General features: G+C 63.0%; 2 protein-coding genes across 2 annotated transcripts; one reads left to right on the top strand and one right to left on the bottom strand.

The window, feature by feature from the left end:
• Positions 1-1,290: 1,290 nt before the first annotated feature.
• Positions 1,291-9,278, bottom strand: NLRP6 (NLR family pyrin domain containing 6). Its single transcript, XM_086472358.1, has 10 exons — positions 8,960-9,278; positions 8,695-8,733; positions 6,883-8,605; positions 6,335-6,424; positions 5,835-6,008; positions 4,524-4,694; positions 4,165-4,335; positions 3,059-3,271; positions 2,198-2,368; positions 1,291-1,381 (listed from the first exon to the last, which is right to left on the bottom strand). The coding sequence occupies exons 1-10, from the start codon at positions 9,276-9,278 to the stop codon at positions 1,291-1,293; spliced, it is 3,162 nt and encodes a 1,053-aa protein (XP_086328484.1).
• A 6,001-nt stretch (positions 9,279-15,279) lies between these two features.
• LRRC55 (leucine rich repeat containing 55) lies at positions 15,280-16,223 on the top strand. The gene is made up of 2 exons (XM_086472322.1): positions 15,280-15,898; positions 15,988-16,223. Exons 1-2 carry the CDS (start codon positions 15,280-15,282, stop codon positions 16,221-16,223), a joined length of 855 nt encoding a protein of 284 aa, XP_086328448.1.
• The last annotated feature ends 2,071 nt before the right edge of the window (positions 16,224-18,294 follow it).

Raw genomic sequence — 18,294 nt, 5'->3', positions numbered from 1 at the left:
TGTCAGACATCGCAGGGAGGCAACGATTCCCGGGCGCTGGCAGCGGACGGGAGCTGGAGGTCAGGCTATCATCTGGGGCTGGAGGGGGGTGCCTGGCCCCAGGAGGGTGGAGGTTCCTGGCAGGAGGGAGCGGGGCCGTCGCTCAGGGTCCTGCTTGGGGACGAGCAGGTTTTGTTTCGGCCCCACACTGGTGCAAGCGGCACCTGCCCAAGCAGGGGCTGAGTGTTGGGCGGTGAGGGGGCAGCTCCCAGGAGGGCCCTGCCCAAACGGCAGCTGCTGTCAGGGCGCTTCCAGCCCAGGGCTGGTGGCCGGCAAAAGCTGTGAAGCAATTTTGGAGCAGGCGAAACTGGCTGGCCTGAGGGGTGGGTTGAGTCCCGCCGGGCACGAAGGGACCTGGGAGGTCTGGTCCCCTCTGTGGCCCTGGGCAACAGGGACAGAGCGTGGTCCCAGGCGTCAGCCCAGCAGACGTGGGGATCTGGAGCTCAGGAATGGGGCTGGGAGCCAGAACTGGCTCATGGGGATGGAAAAGACGCTTCGTTCTTACCCATGGTGAGAGCTGGGCTGGGCCCCAGAGCAAGCGGGGAGTTTAAACAGATTTGTGCTTCGTTAATCTAACTCTGCTCGGCTGCAGAGCGGTGCTCCCCTAACGGGAGAGAAACCAGACCAAGGGCCTGGACACATCCCCGGGGGCTGCCTGGGCCCTGGGAGGGTCCCGGGGCATTGCTGCTGACACGGGAGCACATGGAAATATCACGGGGGGAAGAGATTTCTGTGAAAGGATCTTTATTTAACATGGGTACAACACAAGCCTTCCTCACAATAAATACATAGCCAAAAAGGAAGGGGAGAAGACCTTCTTGGAACCTACGGGATCAGACAGAAGTACAGAACCCCCCATCAGTATACAAATCACAGGGAACGAACCATGGGTAGTGAATGAACATCTCTGCAGCCAAGGAGCGTTTTGGGCACTCCCAGCGCCGGGGACCAAACGCTGAAGTTTCGTATTCATCCATTGCCTCATCCTGGTTTCCTACAGCTTCGGCTCTGGTCCTTCCAACCCACCCAGGACCTTGCAGGAGGTTCTCTCTGGACCTGTAACGTACGTACACGTAATTCCTACGCTTCTCAGGAGGATCAGCCAGAGCCTGGCCATGCCTGTTGGAAGGTGCTTTCAGCACTCACAAAGAGAGGAAACATCCCCCAGAGCCCTCATCTCCTTTTAACACATGTGCCAGCTCCGTCAGTGAGCTGCCAGCCAGAGCCCTTCGCTGAAGCAAGTCCTGCTTGTCAAATGTATCCTATATTCAGGTTGGGGTTTACTTCTTTGAGAGCAGCCAGCTTCTGTAACGTCTCCTCATTTAAGCCAGATTTCTTCAGCCTTTGGAGAGGAGAAGGAAAGAGGTCAAATCCACCCAAGCTCTTGACTGTTGGCCATAACATTGCACAGCCAAATAAAAAGGACAAAAGCAGCCAGCATGGGGTTTTTTTCTGGTGCTGTCTGGCCCCTGTCCTAAACGGCTTTTTTTGCTTCAGCAAGCAGAGAGCATGGGGGAGACTGAGGCCTGGGCTGGTCCACGGCGCCCTCTCGGCTGGGGAACCACAGCTCCACCAAGGCACTGGGCACCCGGTGGGGTCCTGCCCTGGCAGCCACCATTGGTCCCAGGGTTCATGTGGCCAGGTCAAGGCAACCCCTTGACCACACCAGGCAAGGAGCTGGCGTCGGCAGGGCCGGCCTCGGGGCGAGAAAGGTGCCGTCACACAGAGCAGCCACCTCTGCTGCCTGCTTTGGGGCTGATCAAACACGTCCCCCCCCGGTCTTGTGCATTAGCAGTGTGTCCCGAGACATTACCGACCGCCCGAGGAAGGCAGCGGCTCCGATCGCGCTGATTCCAGAAGCGAGCAGCTGGCAGAGCTGCGGGGGGCGGCAGGGTGGCTGCCGGCTGGCTGGCAGGAGGCAGAGCCAGCTCCGGCCGACGTGCCGCGCTCTCCAGATCGAACTGCCCAGCACCTCGCCATCCCCTTCGGAGAAGGGCTCCTGGAGCAGCCGTGCCTTCACGGAAAACACTCTCCCACCCCGTAGGGCAGGCTGGGAGCCACGGCATGCGGAGGGTCCCGTCACGCTTGGTCTGTCCCAGCCCCTGGCTGAGGAGCGCTGCAGCCGGGGCAGTGCCTGGGGGAGCCGAGAGTCCCTTACCACAGCCTCTGCAAGAAGCCGGTGGGATGCCGGAGCGCCTCACAGAGCAGCCGCACACTGCCGTCTCCCAGGTCGTTCTCGCTCAGGTCCAGATGCTCCAGGCTCCGGCTGGCGCGGAGCACGGCGCAGAGGTCCTCACAGCAGGCACCGGTGAGTCGGCACTGCCACAGGCTGCCGGGGAGGTGTTTGGGGAAAGGAGACGTTCAGACATTTCCTGCACAGTCCTCCACAGCCAGAAACCTTCCCTGTGCTCCCTACGCACCCGCCCCATGTCCTCTGGACACCTGGAAATAGGGTCCGGGGAGGACTCGCTCCAAAGCCTTGCTCCAGGCTTCTTGTGAGGTCTCTGGCACTGGAACAATCGCCCCAGGGTGGGGAACATCCCTTCAGATGGGCATGGACAGGGCTTCTTCTTGACTGGGTACCCCCTGATTACTTCTCACAACCACAAAATACAGTTGGGGTGGTCTTTAATCATAGAATCGTTGGGTTGGAAAAGATCTCTGAGATCTCTAAGTCCAATCAAGGAGCAAACATTGCTGCACGTGCAGCTGAAAGGTGCTGGTGGATGAAGCAACTGCAGCTGGGGCAGCGAGCGTACCGCTGCTTCGTCTGGGGGAGCTTTAAACCCCACTTATCTCATCTGAGTGATAATGAATAATCTCATCCAGCTAATAAATAGAAAAATATGTATTTTTAAGCTGTTAACACCCTGCCTGTGGAAGCTCCTGGCACCCACCTGAAGCTGTTCAAGCTACCCCAGAGGGAGGACAGTGACTGGCCACAGGGACACTCCTGAGGGGAGCACAGGTAGTCCCTACAGAGCACCCCCCACCCTGGGAGCCCCCGGCAGCCCCTCACCTCAGCACCTGCAGCCGGCAGGCAGGATCCCGCAGGCCCTCGCTCAGCCGCCGCACGCCTCCGTCCCCCAGCTCGTTGTCCCCCAGGTGCAGCTCCGTCAGGCTGGGGCTGGCGGGGAGCACCGCGGCGAGAGCCCCGCCACTCGCCTCCGTCAGCCGGCACCGCCACAGCCTGCGCGGGGACGGGCAGGGGAGGGGGGCATCGTCACGGCTGCTCCGGCAGCCCCTGACCATGGCCCCCATTCATGCTGACAGCACCTTTGCCCCGGGGCCAGTGGGGACCAGAACACCCCAACAGAGAGAAGCTGCCCCGGCTCTCACGGTGCCTCGATTTTTGTATTTCCTCCCAGACCGTGTGGGTTTTTCCTCTGACTCCTCTGCTCACAGGCGTGGGCAGCACCCACAGCCCCCTGAAGGCACTGGCTAGGGGCAAGGGATTCCTCAGGTCCTTCAGGATGTAGAAGGATGTGCCCCAGCAGAGGCACGTCTCCCACCCAGGGGCCCTGCAGCCCCCTCCCCTGGGCTCAGCATCTCTGCTGGAGCTCAGGAGCTGAAAACCGCCGCCAGCGTGAAGGGCTGCGTCACCCAACTCCCTCCTCTCTGGCTCCAACACGGTTCGAAGCTGCTCCCCACCCCCAGCAAGCTACCCTGCCCTTGGCGCCTCTGCCAGCCCAGCCCAGCGCCCTTTTCCCCGCTGGTCCAGCAGGACGGGATGTCGCCCCAGCCCTGGGAAGCGCCACTGGCTCCGATTCTACCTCTGGTGACATGCAGGCTGTTCTCCTGCCCGGCTGTCTGCTACCTGCGTTGGTAGGATGGCCAGGATGGGGCTCATTCATAGCGCCGGAGGAAATAATGGGCAAAAAGCACAAGTTCAAAAGCAGATGGGAAAACCAGAGCTGTCACAGTGGTGGTGGCCCTGGTGAAAGGTGGCACCGCGCCTTTGCCCGGCAGGTCTCAGGAGGGCAGCCAGCGCGGTGCTGCACGGCCCAGGAGCATGTTACGTCCTCCACGAGCCAGGCAGTTATCGCTCTCTGCTCCCGACCCGCAGACGTCCCGCTCACAGAGGCCCTCGGTGCCCACCCGGCGATGCCCCCGGCAGCCCCTCACCTCAGCACCCGCAGCCGGCAGGCAGGATCCCGCAGGCCCTCGCTCAGCCGCCGCACGCCTCCGTCCCCCAGCTCGTTGTCCCCCAGGTGCAGCTCCGTCAGGCTGGGGCTGGCAGGGAGCACCGCGGCGAGAGCCCCGCCGCTCGCCTCCGTCAGCCGGCACCGCCACAGCCTGCGCGGGGACAGGGCCGTGGCTAAGCCAGGCTTGACCTCCTGCCAGCCACTTCTCCCCAAAAATCCTTTTTGCTTCGACCCCGGGGACACGGTCAGGCTCGCAGCTCGCAGCTCAGGCTCGGCCACCGTCGCACCCGAAAGGCGTCTACCAGCGCGAAGCGGGAGCCACCAGCCCTCGCCCCGTACCAGAGCTTTCGCACGCTGCAGCCGGGCCCCGCCAGGGCCCCGCACAGCTCCCGCACGCCGCCGTCCCCCAGCGGGTTGTCGCTCAGGTCCAGCTGCGCCAGGCTGGGCATGGTGCTCAGCGCGGCGGTGAGGTCCCTGCAGCCGGCGGCCGTGAGGTTGCAGCAGCCCAACCTGCGGGAGAGAAACTGCCGTGAGGCTGTTGGAGGCTGCCCAACGGCGCTCGGCCCTCCTTTCACCGCCCTCGCTCCGAGAGACCCGGCCGGTGCCCCCTGCCTGGGCCCGGCCATGGGGGTGGCTCCTGCAGCGGCTCTGGGGACACTCTTGGAAAAGAGAGGGGAGCAGCCCACTGCCCCCTCGCCGCCCCTTTCCCAGAGCTGGCACCCCCGTGTCTGGTGCTCACCGGCGTTGGCTGCCGAGTTCCCCCCGCTCAGCACGCCCAGGCACAGCGATGCTGAGAGCAGCTCGAACGCGCTCCAGAGCGCAAACCACAACCCAAACCCTCAGACTCTAAGGGACAAGATGCCAAACGGCAGCCCTGAGCCGGTACCCGGCATCAATCCCGCTGTGCCGTGGCGTGGGAATGGGGAAGTCAGGCCACCGGACAGCGTCCGCCTGACCAGGGAGCAAAGGTCCGGGGGGGGCAAACGACACTGCTCAAACGGGTGAGATTAATCTGCCCCATTTCTGATGTTTCAGAGAGATTGCCTCTTTCAAATCTCATTGTCCAGCCTGAATCAACGCCAGGGGGAAACGGAAATACCCAAAAAAATGGAGGGGAAAATGCAGACACCACTAAGAGATGGTTCACCCCCTTCCCAGAAGTGGTCCGTGGGGTGAATCTGCTTCTGCAGTTACGTGTTTCTGTACAGCATGAGGCCAGCCCTGCCCGGGCACCCAGGGACCCAAAACCACCCGCAGCTGCAGGGCAACAGCCCTGGGAGAAGGTGCCTGGGGTGCAGAGAGACACCCACAGACAAGCAAACAGCGGGGACAGTAGCACAAACCGCTCCTCTAACTTCTCCATCTGGCCTCAGCACTGGAAATGAGTTCTCTCTCTTACTTTCCTACAGCATCCTAGCAGAGACTCATTCATTTAAAGATGTGGAACCAAATTATGTTGATGGAAAAGGCAATAATAAGGATCAGGCTCCTGAGACATGTAGGTCTCTGGTGCCTCAAGCCAGCTTCAGCTACAGCAGCATTGGTAAACGGGCCTTTCTCTTTGCTTTTTGTTTTTTCCTCCCTTTCCAGGCTCCCAGGGAGAAGAGACAAATGCTCCTGCAGCCTCCCAGGGCTGGCGACGTCCCTCACCGCAGTGTCTGCAGCTGGCAGGCGCCGCGTCTCAGCCCCTCGCACAGCAGCTTCACGCCGCCGTCCCTCAGGTCCTCGTTCCCGGCCAGGTCCAGCTCCGTCAGGGTGGGGTTTACGCTGAGAACAGAGGCCAGATCCCCGCAGCAGGCGCCTGTGAGCTGACACTGATCGAACCTGCAAGAGGGACACGGAGAGGAGCCACGGGGCTCGGCACAGCTGCCCCGCCGCTCGGACACACCAGCCAGCCCCTCGCCACCGCGGGTGTCCATAGACCAGGCGGGTCTTCACGGATGGAGCAGCAGCGCCAGTCCCACCGTGCAACGAGCCGTGGCGGCATGTGGCCACCCTCCCCGTGCAGCGAGGAGACCCACCAGCGCCTGCGGTCCCCGACAGCTGCAGGCCCTCAATGCCCCTGTGCAGGGGTGACTCTCGTCCCCAGCCGTGGAAAAGCTGGGGTTTGCTTGTTTTCCTGTTTCACCCGGCAGAGAAGGGCGAAATACCTTAACGTCTTTAATTTACAGCCTGATTTTTCCAAGGCTTGACAAAGCAGGTGGATGGGTGACTGCTTCCCCTCCTCTTGATGCTTTTCCCTGAAAACAAAGAAGAGATGCATCCTATTCCTATTCCTATTCCTATTCCTATTCCTATTCCTATTCTATTCTATTCTATTCTAATCTATTCCATTCCATTCCATTCCATTCCATTCCATTCCATTCCATTCCATTCCTATTGCTATCCCTAACCCTATCCCTATCCCTATCCCTATCCCTATCCCTATCCCTATCCCTATCCCTATCCCTATCCCATCCCATCCCTATCCCTATCCCTATCCCTATCCCTATCCCTATCCCTAATCTGTTCCTGTTTCTGTCCCCATCCCCACGCAGCTCCTTGCCCATGGGCCGTGTCGCCGGGTCACACCTGCACCCCCTTGCCACGTGCCCAGTGCGGCAGGAGGACCAGCCTTGCTGCGGTTCCCTCCGCAGGGTCATCCCAGCTCTTTGGGCTCTCAGGGATCCGCCGCTTTGTGGCCGGGGACCTTACGCACCGACACGCCTGCTTGGCCGGCTGCGGGCCCGCACGGTCCTCGAGCTCGTCCCACAGAAAGGAGCAGTGCCCCAGGTCAAGCGACTCCAGCTTGGGGAAGTTCTTCACGCTGAAGGAGAGGACCATCTGGTCGAAGCGGTTAAGGTTGAGCCCCCGCAGGTAAACCCCTGTGAAAGGATCCAAGGCGGTCGCCACAAAACACTCGTCCTGGAGCTCATACAGACAGTTGCAGACCTCCAGCTCGCGGATCATCGCCGTCTCCTGTGTCAGAAGAGCTAAGGCCGTCTTCTGGCTGGTTTGGAGCCATACCAGTAATTCCTGCGTAACCCTGGGTGTGATTTGACACCCCATCTCCTCCTCCAGCTCCCTCCTGCGTTCCTTGTTTAAGAGCCCAAAGAGGAACCTCACAGTGAGCATGAAGTAGTTCCTGGAGTTGCCGTAGCTCTCCAACAGCTCCTTCACATCCCTGGTGGGACCTTTGAGGGGTTCCCACACCTCCCCTTCATCTTCCAGCAGGTAGAAGAGCGCCGCGAAAAACTCCTGGAAGCTGAGGTGGATGAAGCTGTAGGTGCTGACACAGGAGATGTCCTTCTGGAAGAGGTACTCGTTGAGGAGGAGCGGGAGGGCTTCTTGCTGGTCCAGCGCATACCCCTGCACCTCCTTCTCCTCGAAGAGGACCTTCTGCTTCCAGATGCCGTCGGCTGCCAGGCAGCACAGCCGCCTGAGCACCCCGGGCATGCCTCCCTTCTGATGGCCGCTCAGAGACCGGAGCAGGGCGGAAAGGTAGAGGATGTAGATCGCCGTCGTCGTCTTCGGGCTTTGGGTGAGACCCCCGGCGTGGTTGAGCTGCTGCCTCATGACGGTGCAGACAATCCAGCACACGATGGGCACCAGGCACATGGTGAAGAGCGTCTCGTTCCCTCTGACGAACTGGAAGGCAGCAGCCGCCTTCTCCTCATTTTCGAAAAACCTGTGGAAGTACTCCTTCCTCTCCGCCTCCGAAAACCCCAGGATTTCAGCATAGCGCTCGCCCTCCATGTACTTGCCCAGTTTCTGCAGGGCAGCCGGCCTCGTGGTGACAAGCAGGGAGCTCTTGGGCAGGAGCTTCCTGCAGAAAAGGCTGCTCAGGGTGATTTCCACCGGCCTCTGCTCCAAGGGCTCGGAGCACAGCTCAGACTCGGGCCGGTCAAAGGAAAAGCGGAGCTCGTCGAAGCCGTCAATCATGAACAGGAGCCCCTCCGACTGCCACAGCGTCTCGTCAAGTGGCAGAGGGCTGCCAGGACAGCACTGGGTGATGAGGTCGGCCATGCTGGCCTTGCGGGTGAGGAGGTTGCCCTGCCGACAGTGGATGTAGAAGACGTAGTCGAACTCCGCAAACACCTTGTCAGACGCCCAGTCCAGCATGATCTTCCTGGCCGTCATCGTCTTGCCCACGCCTGCGGCTCCCAGGAGCACGACCACCTTGGGGACCCAGCCGTCAGGTTCAGGCTTGAAGAGGTCACTGACAGCGATGGAGGAGCTGGCTTGCTCCTTCATGATCTCCGCGTGCCTCCGTCCCGTGGCCATGATCTCATGCTCCCGCTGCTCTTTGTCAAGGTGCTTGTTGACAATCACCAGCTTCGAGTACCTGGCGTTCAGGCTCACGCTATCGCCCACCCGGGCGTTTTGGTCCTTCATGCGGCTGTACGCCTGGCGTATGGCCTTTTTGTAATTCCGCTGGTAATCTGGAAGGGTGGGAGGTCACCTCACGCGTCTGCGGGCCACGGGGCGAGCAGCGGCCGAGCCCCCCACGCTTCTCCCCGCCATTGCCTACCTGGTGACGATGAACCCGGCAGACGAGCGGGCCCCAGGGCTGGAAGAGAAAGGGGTGTTAGTGGGAAGCATCACTAAGCCCCAGACACCCCCAAATCCTCTGCCATCTCCTCCTCCCTGGAGGAGCCCCACACACCCTGCTGCAGGGACCCCCAACCCACCACCCTTTCAGTAGCATCCTCCTGGCCCCAAACACAGGCTCTCACGGACATGACCCCCAGGACACGCGATGCTGCCCTCGCCAGGGAGCTGCTCAGCCTTCCCACCTTTCTCTCTGCTTTCCTGGAGCAGGGCGGCGGCGTTGCGGAGCTGGATGCTCTCAAAGACGACTATTGCCACATCCAGGGCAGCCTCCCCGCCGTAGAAATCCAACATGAGGTTCTTTGTATTCACACAGTCAGCCTTCTCCAGCCGCCCCCAGGGAACGCAGCTCCTGCCCCGCAGGTCTCCGTGAGCCAGTGCATCCCGAAATTTCTTAAAATCCAGCTCGGAGAGGTTTTCCAGGGCCTGGATCAGCAGGTTCCCCACAGTGCCCTGAGGGCTGTCCCTGCTCAGGGCGCAGTTCCTGCTGCTGCTTGTCGCCATGGGGAGAGCCCCAACACCCAGCTAACGCACGGCCCCGTGCCTGTGATGGGGGGATGAGTTTGGGGAAAACATCCCGTAAGGAGCCTCGCCGGCCCCGCAGCCCAGCCCCATCCCGGTCGCGCTGTTTCTGCCCCTGGGGAGCTGTGCCCCCCGCTACCCGCAGCCTCATCCTCCCTACCCTGCTCCCTGGGTGCTGGGGCCATGGGGCTGGCTGCCCCCAACCAGGCACCATGGTCCTGCCTGCTGCACCCCTGCCTGCTCCCCCAGCCCAAACCACCCCCCCCAGCATGAGCATGAAAGCAGTGGGGCAGCGGTTCGGGGGCTTGCCACCACAGCCATGTCCCACCACATGAGCAGTGTCGCTACTGGGAGAGCTATGGCCCCACCAGGAGAAAAAAAATGTCCCTAACAGCAGAGCCATACCCCACCGGGAAAGCAGTGTGCCCACCAGCAGAGCCGTGTCCCCACCAGCAGAGCCATACCCTACCAGGACCTACCAGGAGAGCAGTGTCCCCTCCAGAAGAGCAATGTCCTCACCAGGAGATCGATGTCCTCACCAGGAGAGCCATATCCCACCAGAAGAACCGGTGTCCCACCAGGGTCACAGCTGGGCAGCTGGCCCTGCTCCGGAGCAAGGCTGCAAGGCTGCTTCAGAGACCTTCCTCGTAGGGGCGAGCCGAGGCGGTGAGCTGCACGAGTGACTTCCTGCATGGTCAGAGTGCTGCTTTCAAAGCACACGACAACGTTCCCTTCCTTCCCTCTCAGGTCACGATGCTCACTTCATGACCCGTCTGCACCTCAGTTATTTCCCCTTTTCTTCTCTTCTCTTCTTAACACCAGCTCCTTTCTCCTCACGCTGCAGCGGAGCGTTGTGCTGAAGGCGCGGAGACCTCGGCAGCCGGCCACGGTGGCTCAGCTGCTGTCAGGTCCTGCTTGGCTTGGGACACGCCAGCCAGCCAAAACAGCCGAGGCTGGGCCAGGTGGAGGGGCGGTGGTGGCTTTTGCCACCTCTCCTTGAAATTCATCCTGCCACAGAGCCCAACATCAGCTCTGGTGTCCCACCTCCATCGCTGCCTTCACCAGATGGTGGAGGTGGCTCTGCTCTCCCCGGGGACTTACACAGGCAGCGGGGTCCTGCAGTGGGAACAGGTCACATCACGGGCTTTTTGGTCAAGCAAAAAGCTTCAAAAACTCGGGCTGCCGTACGGGCAACAGACCTAAAAATCTATTGGGGTCAGTCAGAGCTGCGGCCAGGGGAAGGGGCGGGCTGAGGAGCAGCCCTGAAGGTGGGATTCAGGCTGAACCTGGGCTGCAGCCCCCCACCCAGCCATTCGCACGCTCCTGGCAATGAAAACAAGCCGCGGGCAAACAGCCCTGAGCGGCTTCATTGGGACAGGGCCGCTTTGCCGGGAGCCGGCCGGCGGGTCAGCGGGAGAACGCGGCCGGCGCTGTGGGGAGGGCAGGGTGGGGGCAAGGGGCCACGGGAAACACTCGCTCGGCCGAGCGAGGCGCAGGAAGGGGAGTGCAGGTGTGAAGCGAGAAAACCAACCCCAGCCCTTTCGGAGACTGAAACTGCAGAAATGCCTCTGAAGCAACTCTGCAGGAGGGAACGAGGCGCAGGGTGCAAAAAGAAACCGAGAGCAGGCGCTGCCCCCCCCTCAGCTCCTGTGGCACAGCGTGTTCCTGGTGTTCGCAGAGAAAAACCCAGGTGTCCCAGAGGGGAGGCTCCGGCCACCCTTCCCGCAGCCGTGTCCCGTGCAGCACGAAGGCAGCACCACCACAAATCCTGCTTCGCCCACTGCAGAGCATCCCGAGGCTGTAACAGCTCGCCTTGGCAGGGACACCCCACGCTCCGCTCTGAAAACCGCTGCGGGTTTGGGTTTTCTGCTGCTGATTGCAAAGAGCATCAGCCAAAGCGTATCTTGGACGGAGAGTCCCAAACCAAAGTCAAACCACGTCCCACTGCTGCCGGGATCCCGGCGCACTCCCATTTCCCTGAGCTTTACCCATCTTGCAGCGATGCATGCTGGCTGGGTTCAAGTAGTGTGGACTCATTAATGGCTGTGGAGTGTATTTTTTTTTAAAAAAAGAAAAGTTGAGGACTGGTCTAACGTGTTGAGAGGGGTGCTGGGGAAACAGCCAGTCCCACGTGACATGGGTTTTACTGCTTGGGTATCAGAGGCGCAGAACCTGGACGCATCATGGGTGCACGGGCGCTCGCCCTGCTTTGCGGTCCGCCCGGCAGCACCGGCGAGGGACTCTGTGCCCAGCACGCCACGCCAGATGGGAGGCCACATGGTGCTTGGTGTGGTCGTGGCCCGTGGCTCTCACCGGCACCCTGTTCGGTGCGGCCGTGGCCCATGGCTCTCACCGGCACCCTGTTCGGTGCAGCCGTGGCCCGTGGCTCTCACCGGCGCCCTTCCTGTGAACTTCCTGCCCCACCAAGGGAAGCGGCTGCGGTTTGACGGGTGCCACCTTCACCCGCGCAGGGATAAGGCCTCGCCGGCAGCTTGAAACAAAACCGCTTCACCCCTCTCTGCAACCCCAGCCCTCTGCCGTGCCACCAGCCCACCTCAGTCGTTCGGCAAAAGCTGGTGAAACCCGTGGGCATGCTCGGCAACTAGGGCCAAGAGAGGACTTGTGATGTGCCCAAGCCCTCCTCCTCCAGCTCTCCCTGTTGCGCCCCGGCATGGGAAGACGTATGGCCACCGGTCACCCGCAGCCCCGCTTCGTGCCCGGGTGCTGGCAGTGGAGCTGCATACAGTGAACCATAATTTTTCTGAGGGCCAGAGGCGCTGCCCTGGATGCCACCACAGCCAATCTGCCCAGCCGGGGGCTGTGAGAGCCTGTGCCGGGGCCGGGAGCCGGCTGGGGGGAGCCCCGCAGATGGGCCGTGTGTCCAGGCTGCAAAGCAAGAGCTGCAGTGCCTGCCAACACACCGAGGAGGCCTGGGGAGCTTCTGTTTGTCACCGACACCTTTGACCTGCCACCAAAAGAAGAGACGTAACCGTCCTCTCCTTTCCTCCTCCTCCCCGAAGCTCGAATGCATGCGGATTAAATGAAGAGAGCTATCAGATGCTGCTTGCCCAGAAGAGATAAAGCCCTGAATACAAGGCAGATTTATTGAGCCAGGCTCCTCGGAGCCATCCCAGGCTCCTGGGGACCAGGGTGAGCCCAGCTGGCGGCTGTGGGCAAATGGGGCCGAGCCTTGGAGAGCTGGCTGCGAGGGGGGGAGGGTGTGCCTTACTGCCAACACCTCCCCCCAAAAAGGGGAGGGGGAACAAATGTTGAAAAGGGGGGCTGGAAGCAAGTTTGGAGCGATCATCCAAAAAGCCGGTGCTCTCCTGCCTGCCGTTTGGCCCCAGAAATGCTGTTTGACGGGGCTGGGCTCTCACAGAGGGGCTCCATGGGTGAGCTGGTGCCGGGCAGCCCGGGCTCCTTCCCGCCTGAAGGAGAGGTCCCAGCCCCGGCTATGGGACAGCGGGTGGCCGCCCCTTCGGGGATGCTGCCCAGCTGCCGCGGCGGTGTCCCCGCGGCTGTGACCACAGGGGTTTGGCAAGGGGGCTGCAAGCTGGGCTCTGCTGTGCCACTTGGCCCGGGGGCTCTCCAAACCAGCCCTGGTCGGGGCAATTTGCTGGGTTATTTGCTGCCAGCATGGCCCGAAATGCGGCGGGGGGTGGAAAAAACCTCAACGCTAATAGATGCTGGGAAGAGATCTGCAGCCAGGCTTGGGTCTTATCTCTAATTATGTGTCTGTCTGAGCTGCAGCTGGCTCCTGGGATGTCTGGGTGTATTCAGCTCCTGGAGTTTCCCTCGAAGCCTGCCGGGAGCCCGGGCGAGGAGCAGCGCCAATTAATACCCACTGCGGGGAGAGGCGGCCGCGTGCCGTCTGGCTGCGAGCCGCCGTGGCGAGGGGGAGCGTCCCGCGGGACGTGGGGAGCAAACAGCCCCCGGGCGACCTGCTGGGGTACCGGGATCGGGCCGGTGGTTTCAGATGGGAAAAGGAGCAACTCCATGGAAACAGCAGGAGAAAATTAAAACACTGAAACCCCCACACCCCGAATGCGGGCAGGTTGGGGTTTGAAAATGCCTCCTTTCCAGAAATGCCGTAGCCGTCTTGTTGCAATGTCTCCAGAGCAAAACCTGGGCATTGCTGTGATCCAAAAGGGACGTTTTCACGGCAAAAAGCCAGCTGCGGGGAGGGGGGCAGCTCGCTCAACCCCGCTTCGCCCCCTCCCCATCCAAAAGCAGAGGGAAACGGAATTTTTTAGCTCACGCAGAGCAAAACAATCACTGTCAACCTGAGGCATTTTCCAGATCTGCGAGCAGGAAAAAAAAAAACCACACACAAACCACATGTCAGCTTATAGCAGGCGGGGGGGGGTTCGTGTGCAGGGTCAGATGGGCTTTTAAACGGCAACGCAGCCGTCCCTGCTGCAGCCACCACCGCTGCAACACCCCCTGGGCAGCAGGTCCCTGCGGCCTGGGTGTGCTGGGGCGAAAACAGCCGGGTACCGTCGCTCTTGGTTCGCTCCGGGCTGCCTTATTTTTCCCCTGCCAATACGTAATTTGTTTCTGTTTTCAGAGGCCGGGAAACCCTGATTCACCCCTTCCCACGGGGGAAGCTTCCCAGGGCCAGGGGTGCAGGGAGGGCTGGGGACCAGCCAAGCCTGTGGCGGGGGGGCATGGTGCCACCCCTCAACCCGCTCCATCCCCGCAGATGCCTTGGACATTGGGGTGCAGGTCCCCCCTGGCTAGGGTGTCCCTGGGGTGGGGGCATTTCTACCCTCCGCCGTCTCCATCGCTCGGCAGCTCCACATCCCGCTGCTCTCCTGTTGCTCAGAGATGTGGAGGCAGTTGCTAAGAGACACCGAAACGTCAGTATCTGGCCCTCAAGGAAAAAAAAAAGGAAAAAAAAAAAGAGACAGAGAAAGAGAGAGACAAGGGAGGACGAGGAGGAGGGGAGGAAGGAGGTGGGGAAAGACCTTCTCCCATTGCCAGGCTCGGCAGCAGCCTTGGCCGCGGCTGCAGGAGCTGCTCTCCCAACTTGGCGTCCTCGGGGGTGAGGACGGCCGCCCGGGGACCCCCGCCTCATTGCCTGGGACCCAGGGGCCGTGGGGAGCCAAGCCCCCGCTCATCCCTTGGCCAGCGTGAGTACCCCGTGGGGACCCCCGTCACTGCCGGAGGGATGGGGGCCTGTGGAGCAGGGAGGTGGCCAGGTTGGGGGTGTCCATTGTTGTCCCCCCGCTAAGATGGGGCAGTGGGGAGAGGATGGAACCAGGGAGGGCATGGGCGAGGGAGGGAGGAGCAAAGATGGCCAGGCAGCGGAGGGTGAGAGCAGGCCAGGGGGGGACCCCGGGTGGGTGCCGGGGAGGGGGTTATCCCTGCAGGAGACGGGTGGGGAGGGCATCCCCGGCACTAGGCTGAGCTGGTGGCAGCGGGGGCTGGCAGGGAGGCTGGGGAGCCGGCACCCGTCTGGCTCTGGCCACTGCCGGCCAGGAGGAGCTGACCAAGCTGACCAAGGTCAGCAGGGTTGGGGGGCTCTTTTTTCGCTAACGTCCCCAGCAAGGGGGCTGGGAGGAGAGGGGTGGCCCGGGCATAGGGGACACAGGGAGGGCACGAGTGCCCCACATGGCCACCCCAGGCTGCACGATCCGTGGCCCCCCCGGCAGGGCGTGCGGCTGGCACGGCGTTCTTCTGCCCCTCTCCCTCGCAGGCAGCTGCAAACAGCCTGACGCCGTCCCCACCGGTGCCCCAGGGCTCGCAGGCCGCCGTGTCCCCGGCGGGGGGATCTAGCGTGCCCCCCGAATGCCGCCGGGATGCCCGGAGCATCGCCTCGCTAGCTCAGAGCCCAGCCCCGCTCCCCAACGCGGCTGCCGGCGGCCCTCGGCGTGAGCGGGCGGGCGGCCCTTTCCCCGCGGCGGGATGGCCCCCGCCGCCCCGTGAGGGTCTTGGCCTCCCCGCCGGCACCCGCCGGCTGGGGGTTCGCCGCCGCCCCGCCATGCTGCTGGGCCCCTGGCTGGTGGCGGCAGCAGCGGCGGCGGCGGTAGCGGCGGGCGCCGGGGCGGGCTGCCCGGTGCTGTGCACGTGCCGCGGGCAGGCGGTGGACTGCAGCGGGCAGCGGCTCTTCTCGGTGCCCCCCGAGCTGCCGCTGGACACGGGCAACCTCAGCCTGGCCCACAACCGCATCGCCAGCATCCCGCCGGGCTACCTGGCCTGCTACGGGCAGCTGCGGGCCCTCGACCTGCGCAACAACTCGCTGGCGGCGCTGCCGGCCGGGCTCTTCGTGGGCGCCCGCCGCCTGGCCCACCTCGACCTCAGCTACAACAACTTCAGCCTGGTGGCGGCCGACATGTTCCTGGAGGCCAGCGGGCTGCTGCGCCTCGACCTCAGCCACAACCCCGGCCTGCGGCGGGTGCACCCCCAGGCCTTCCGGGGCCTGGCCCAGCTGCGGGAGCTGGATCTCAGCTACGGGGGGCTGTCGGCCATCAGCCTCGACGCCCTGGAGGGGCTGCCGGGGCTGGTGGGCCTGCGCCTGGGGGGCAACCCCTGGGTGTGCGGCTGCGCCATGGAGCCCTTCCTCAAGTGGCTGCGGGGACGCATCCAGCGCTGCGCGTCGGGTAGGTGCTGCCTCCCCCGGCGACCCCCGCCCACCCAACCCGCCTGGCGGGGGGCCCGGCGGCCGGCCCTGACGCCGCTCCCCCGGCAGATTCGCAGCTGGCCGAGTGCCGGGCCCCCCCCGAGGTGGCGGGAGCCCCTCTGCTCTCCCTGACGGAGGAGAGCTTCCAGGCCTGCCACCTCACCCTGACGCTGGACGACTATCTCTTCATCGCCTTCGTCGGCTTCGTCGTCTCCATCGCCTCGGTGGCCACCAACTTCCTGCTGGGCATCACCGCCAACTGCTGCCACCGCTGGAGCAAGGCCAGCGAGGACGAGGACGTGTAGGTACTGCTGCCATCGCCGACGTGCCCCCGCCCTGGCCGACCCGTCGGGGACACCTGACTGTGCCTTGTCCTCGTCCCCTCCCACTGCCCCCCGTGCCGGAGTGGCTCTCGAGACGCCAGCCCGGCTGTGGCGGGGGACGCCGGGGGATGGAGCCTCCTCCTTTTGCCCCAAAACAAGGAGGTTTTGCGCCCTCTAGGATTGCCCCCCCACAGCACCGTGAGCTTGGACCTCCTCTTCCTGCTACCCAGTGGCACGGGTTCCCGTGGGGGGTCCCATGGGAGCCTCCGTGCAGTGCCAGTCTGGTGGGGCTGGGGGCTGCAGCCAGGGAGCAACCAGCCCTGCTTGGGAGAGAGACCCAGACCCCCAAAAGCGGCGTGTCTGTGCCTTGGGGGATACCAGCTGCCCTCCCTGGGGAAAAAACAAGGAAATCCCTGCTTTCAGCCCCAAAGCAGCACCGGTGGAGCCCCCCCAAATCCTGCCCACACTCTCCAGCCTCCCCTAAAAGCCGAGGGCGCCAAGCCCAGGATGTGGTGCCGGCACAGAGCTCGGCACCATCGCTCCCGTGGGAGGGACCCGGAGGACGCCTGCGCCTTGCCAGTGACACCGGGCCGTGCTGGGACAGCCCCGGGGCCATCGTGCCCAGCAGCGGGCCAAGCTGCGAGCATCTCCCGGGAACAGCTTTCCCGGCCACGTTTCGGTCCTTGCCTTTCTCTTCCAAAGTCTCGCACAGGTTCGGGGCCAAACTGGGCACTGAGCATCGCCCGGCGGCTGGGGGACCCCATCACCTTGTCCCTGCTTGCCGATGTGGGAAGGTTGGAAGGCGAAAGGAACGCCAAAAAAAAGACAGACAGGAAAAAAAAATGAAAACCAACGACTCCTCTGTCCAGCCGCCATCCCCGTGTGTATGTTTTACACTGTCTCCGTGGCCGGTCCCGCGGCCAGCGCACGCCCGGCGTGGTCGTGGGGCTGAGGAGGGCTCGGCGCCTCCCGAGAAGGGTCTGCCCGTGAGTTCTACTTGTTTTCTTACCGCGTTTCCCCCACCGCGTGGAGGTAGAGTGTGGATGTGGGTGCAGTTTAAAACCAAACCAACCAAAAAAAAAAGAGGAGAAAACCGGGAAAAACCAAGGCAATGTGCTGCGCAGTGATGTCACCACCCCCACCGCTGAACATCTCCCAGGGCTGGGACCCCCGGTGCCGGCGCGGAGGCAGAAGGCTGGGCGTGCAGCGCAGCATCACCCCGGTGCCGTGCCGGCAGCAAGACCCTGTGGGGACGCGGCCTCTCTCAGGCTGCCGGGCCCCTCGGCGGGTCCTGTGCCGCGGGGAGGTGGGTGTCCTGCGATGGGCACCTGAGCCGCGGGGCCGCAGGCTGCACCCACGGCACGGTGGCACCCACGGCAGGGTGGCACCCACGGCGAGGCGGGACCCCTGGCGAGGCTGCGCCAAAGGCAAGGCTGCGCCCCCAGGCCCCGCACCCGCAGGAGGGCAGCAGCCCCCAGCGCTGCCTCCCGGGAAGGGCCACTTGGGCTCTTTTTCCTTTATTTTTCTCTTTTTTTTTTTTTTTTTTTCTTTTCGGTAAGTCTGAGACATCCCCCCCACAAACACCCTCCGGACACCGCGGACAAGACGCCTTCCTGGCCCGGGGACAGCGGAGGAAGAGCGAACCCACCTCCCCAGCGCCCGGCTCTCCAGGCAGACCCATTTTCTCCCTTTCTGAAGCAAAAACGCCCTGGCCCTCACGCTTCGCTCTGTCCTGCTGCGAGGAGGGCAGGACCCGCCTTCGGGTGACGGATTCTGCCCGCGTCTGCCCGGTGCCGGGCCACGGGGGTGCTGGGCCCTGCCACGGGTGTCCCCGGCACGGCCACCGCCGTCCGGCAGCGGGCTGGGCAGCGCCCGGGCGCGGAGGCAGGCGCCCTGCCCTCCTCCCGGCCTCTTCTTCCCTCTGCCTCGCCCTCGCCCTCATCCTCATCCTCACCCTCAGCCTATTTTTCCTTTACTTTTTCTTTTTTCTGTTTTTCTTTCTCTTTTTCTTACTCTTTCCCTTTCTTTTTCTTTCTCCTTTGTTTCTTTGTCA

Source organism: Leptosomus discolor, chromosome 12 (assembly GCF_034619465.1).
Source record: "Leptosomus discolor isolate bLepDis1 chromosome 12, bLepDis1.hap2, whole genome shotgun sequence".
NCBI classification, from domain to species: Eukaryota; Metazoa; Chordata; class Aves; order Leptosomiformes; family Leptosomidae; genus Leptosomus; species Leptosomus discolor.
The sequence above is the reverse complement of the archived record's forward strand: the minus strand, read 5'-3'. Positions and strand labels throughout refer to the sequence as shown.

What these genes read in the sequence shown, in the direction of transcription:
- NLRP6 (XM_086472358.1), bottom strand. Translation starts at nt 9,278, where the DNA reads ATGGCGACAAGCAGCAGCAGGAACTGCGCCCTGAGCAGGGACAGCCCT. An exon ending in CCGGCCAAGCAGGCGTGTCG is followed by an intron (nt 6,425 to 6,882) that starts GTGCGTAAGGTC and finishes CTTTGTTTTCAG; the next exon opens with GGAAAAGCATCAAGAGGAGG. An exon ending in TGCAGCGTGCGAAAGCTCTG is followed by an intron (nt 4,336 to 4,523) that starts GTACGGGGCGAG and finishes GTCCCCGCGCAG; the next exon opens with GCTGTGGCGGTGCCGGCTGA.
- LRRC55 (XM_086472322.1), top strand. Translation starts at nt 15,280, where the DNA reads ATGCTGCTGGGCCCCTGGCTGGTGGCGGCAGCAGCGGCGGCGGCGGTA. An exon ending in CATCCAGCGCTGCGCGTCGG is followed by an intron (nt 15,899 to 15,987) that starts GTAGGTGCTGCC and finishes CTCCCCCGGCAG; the next exon opens with ATTCGCAGCTGGCCGAGTGC.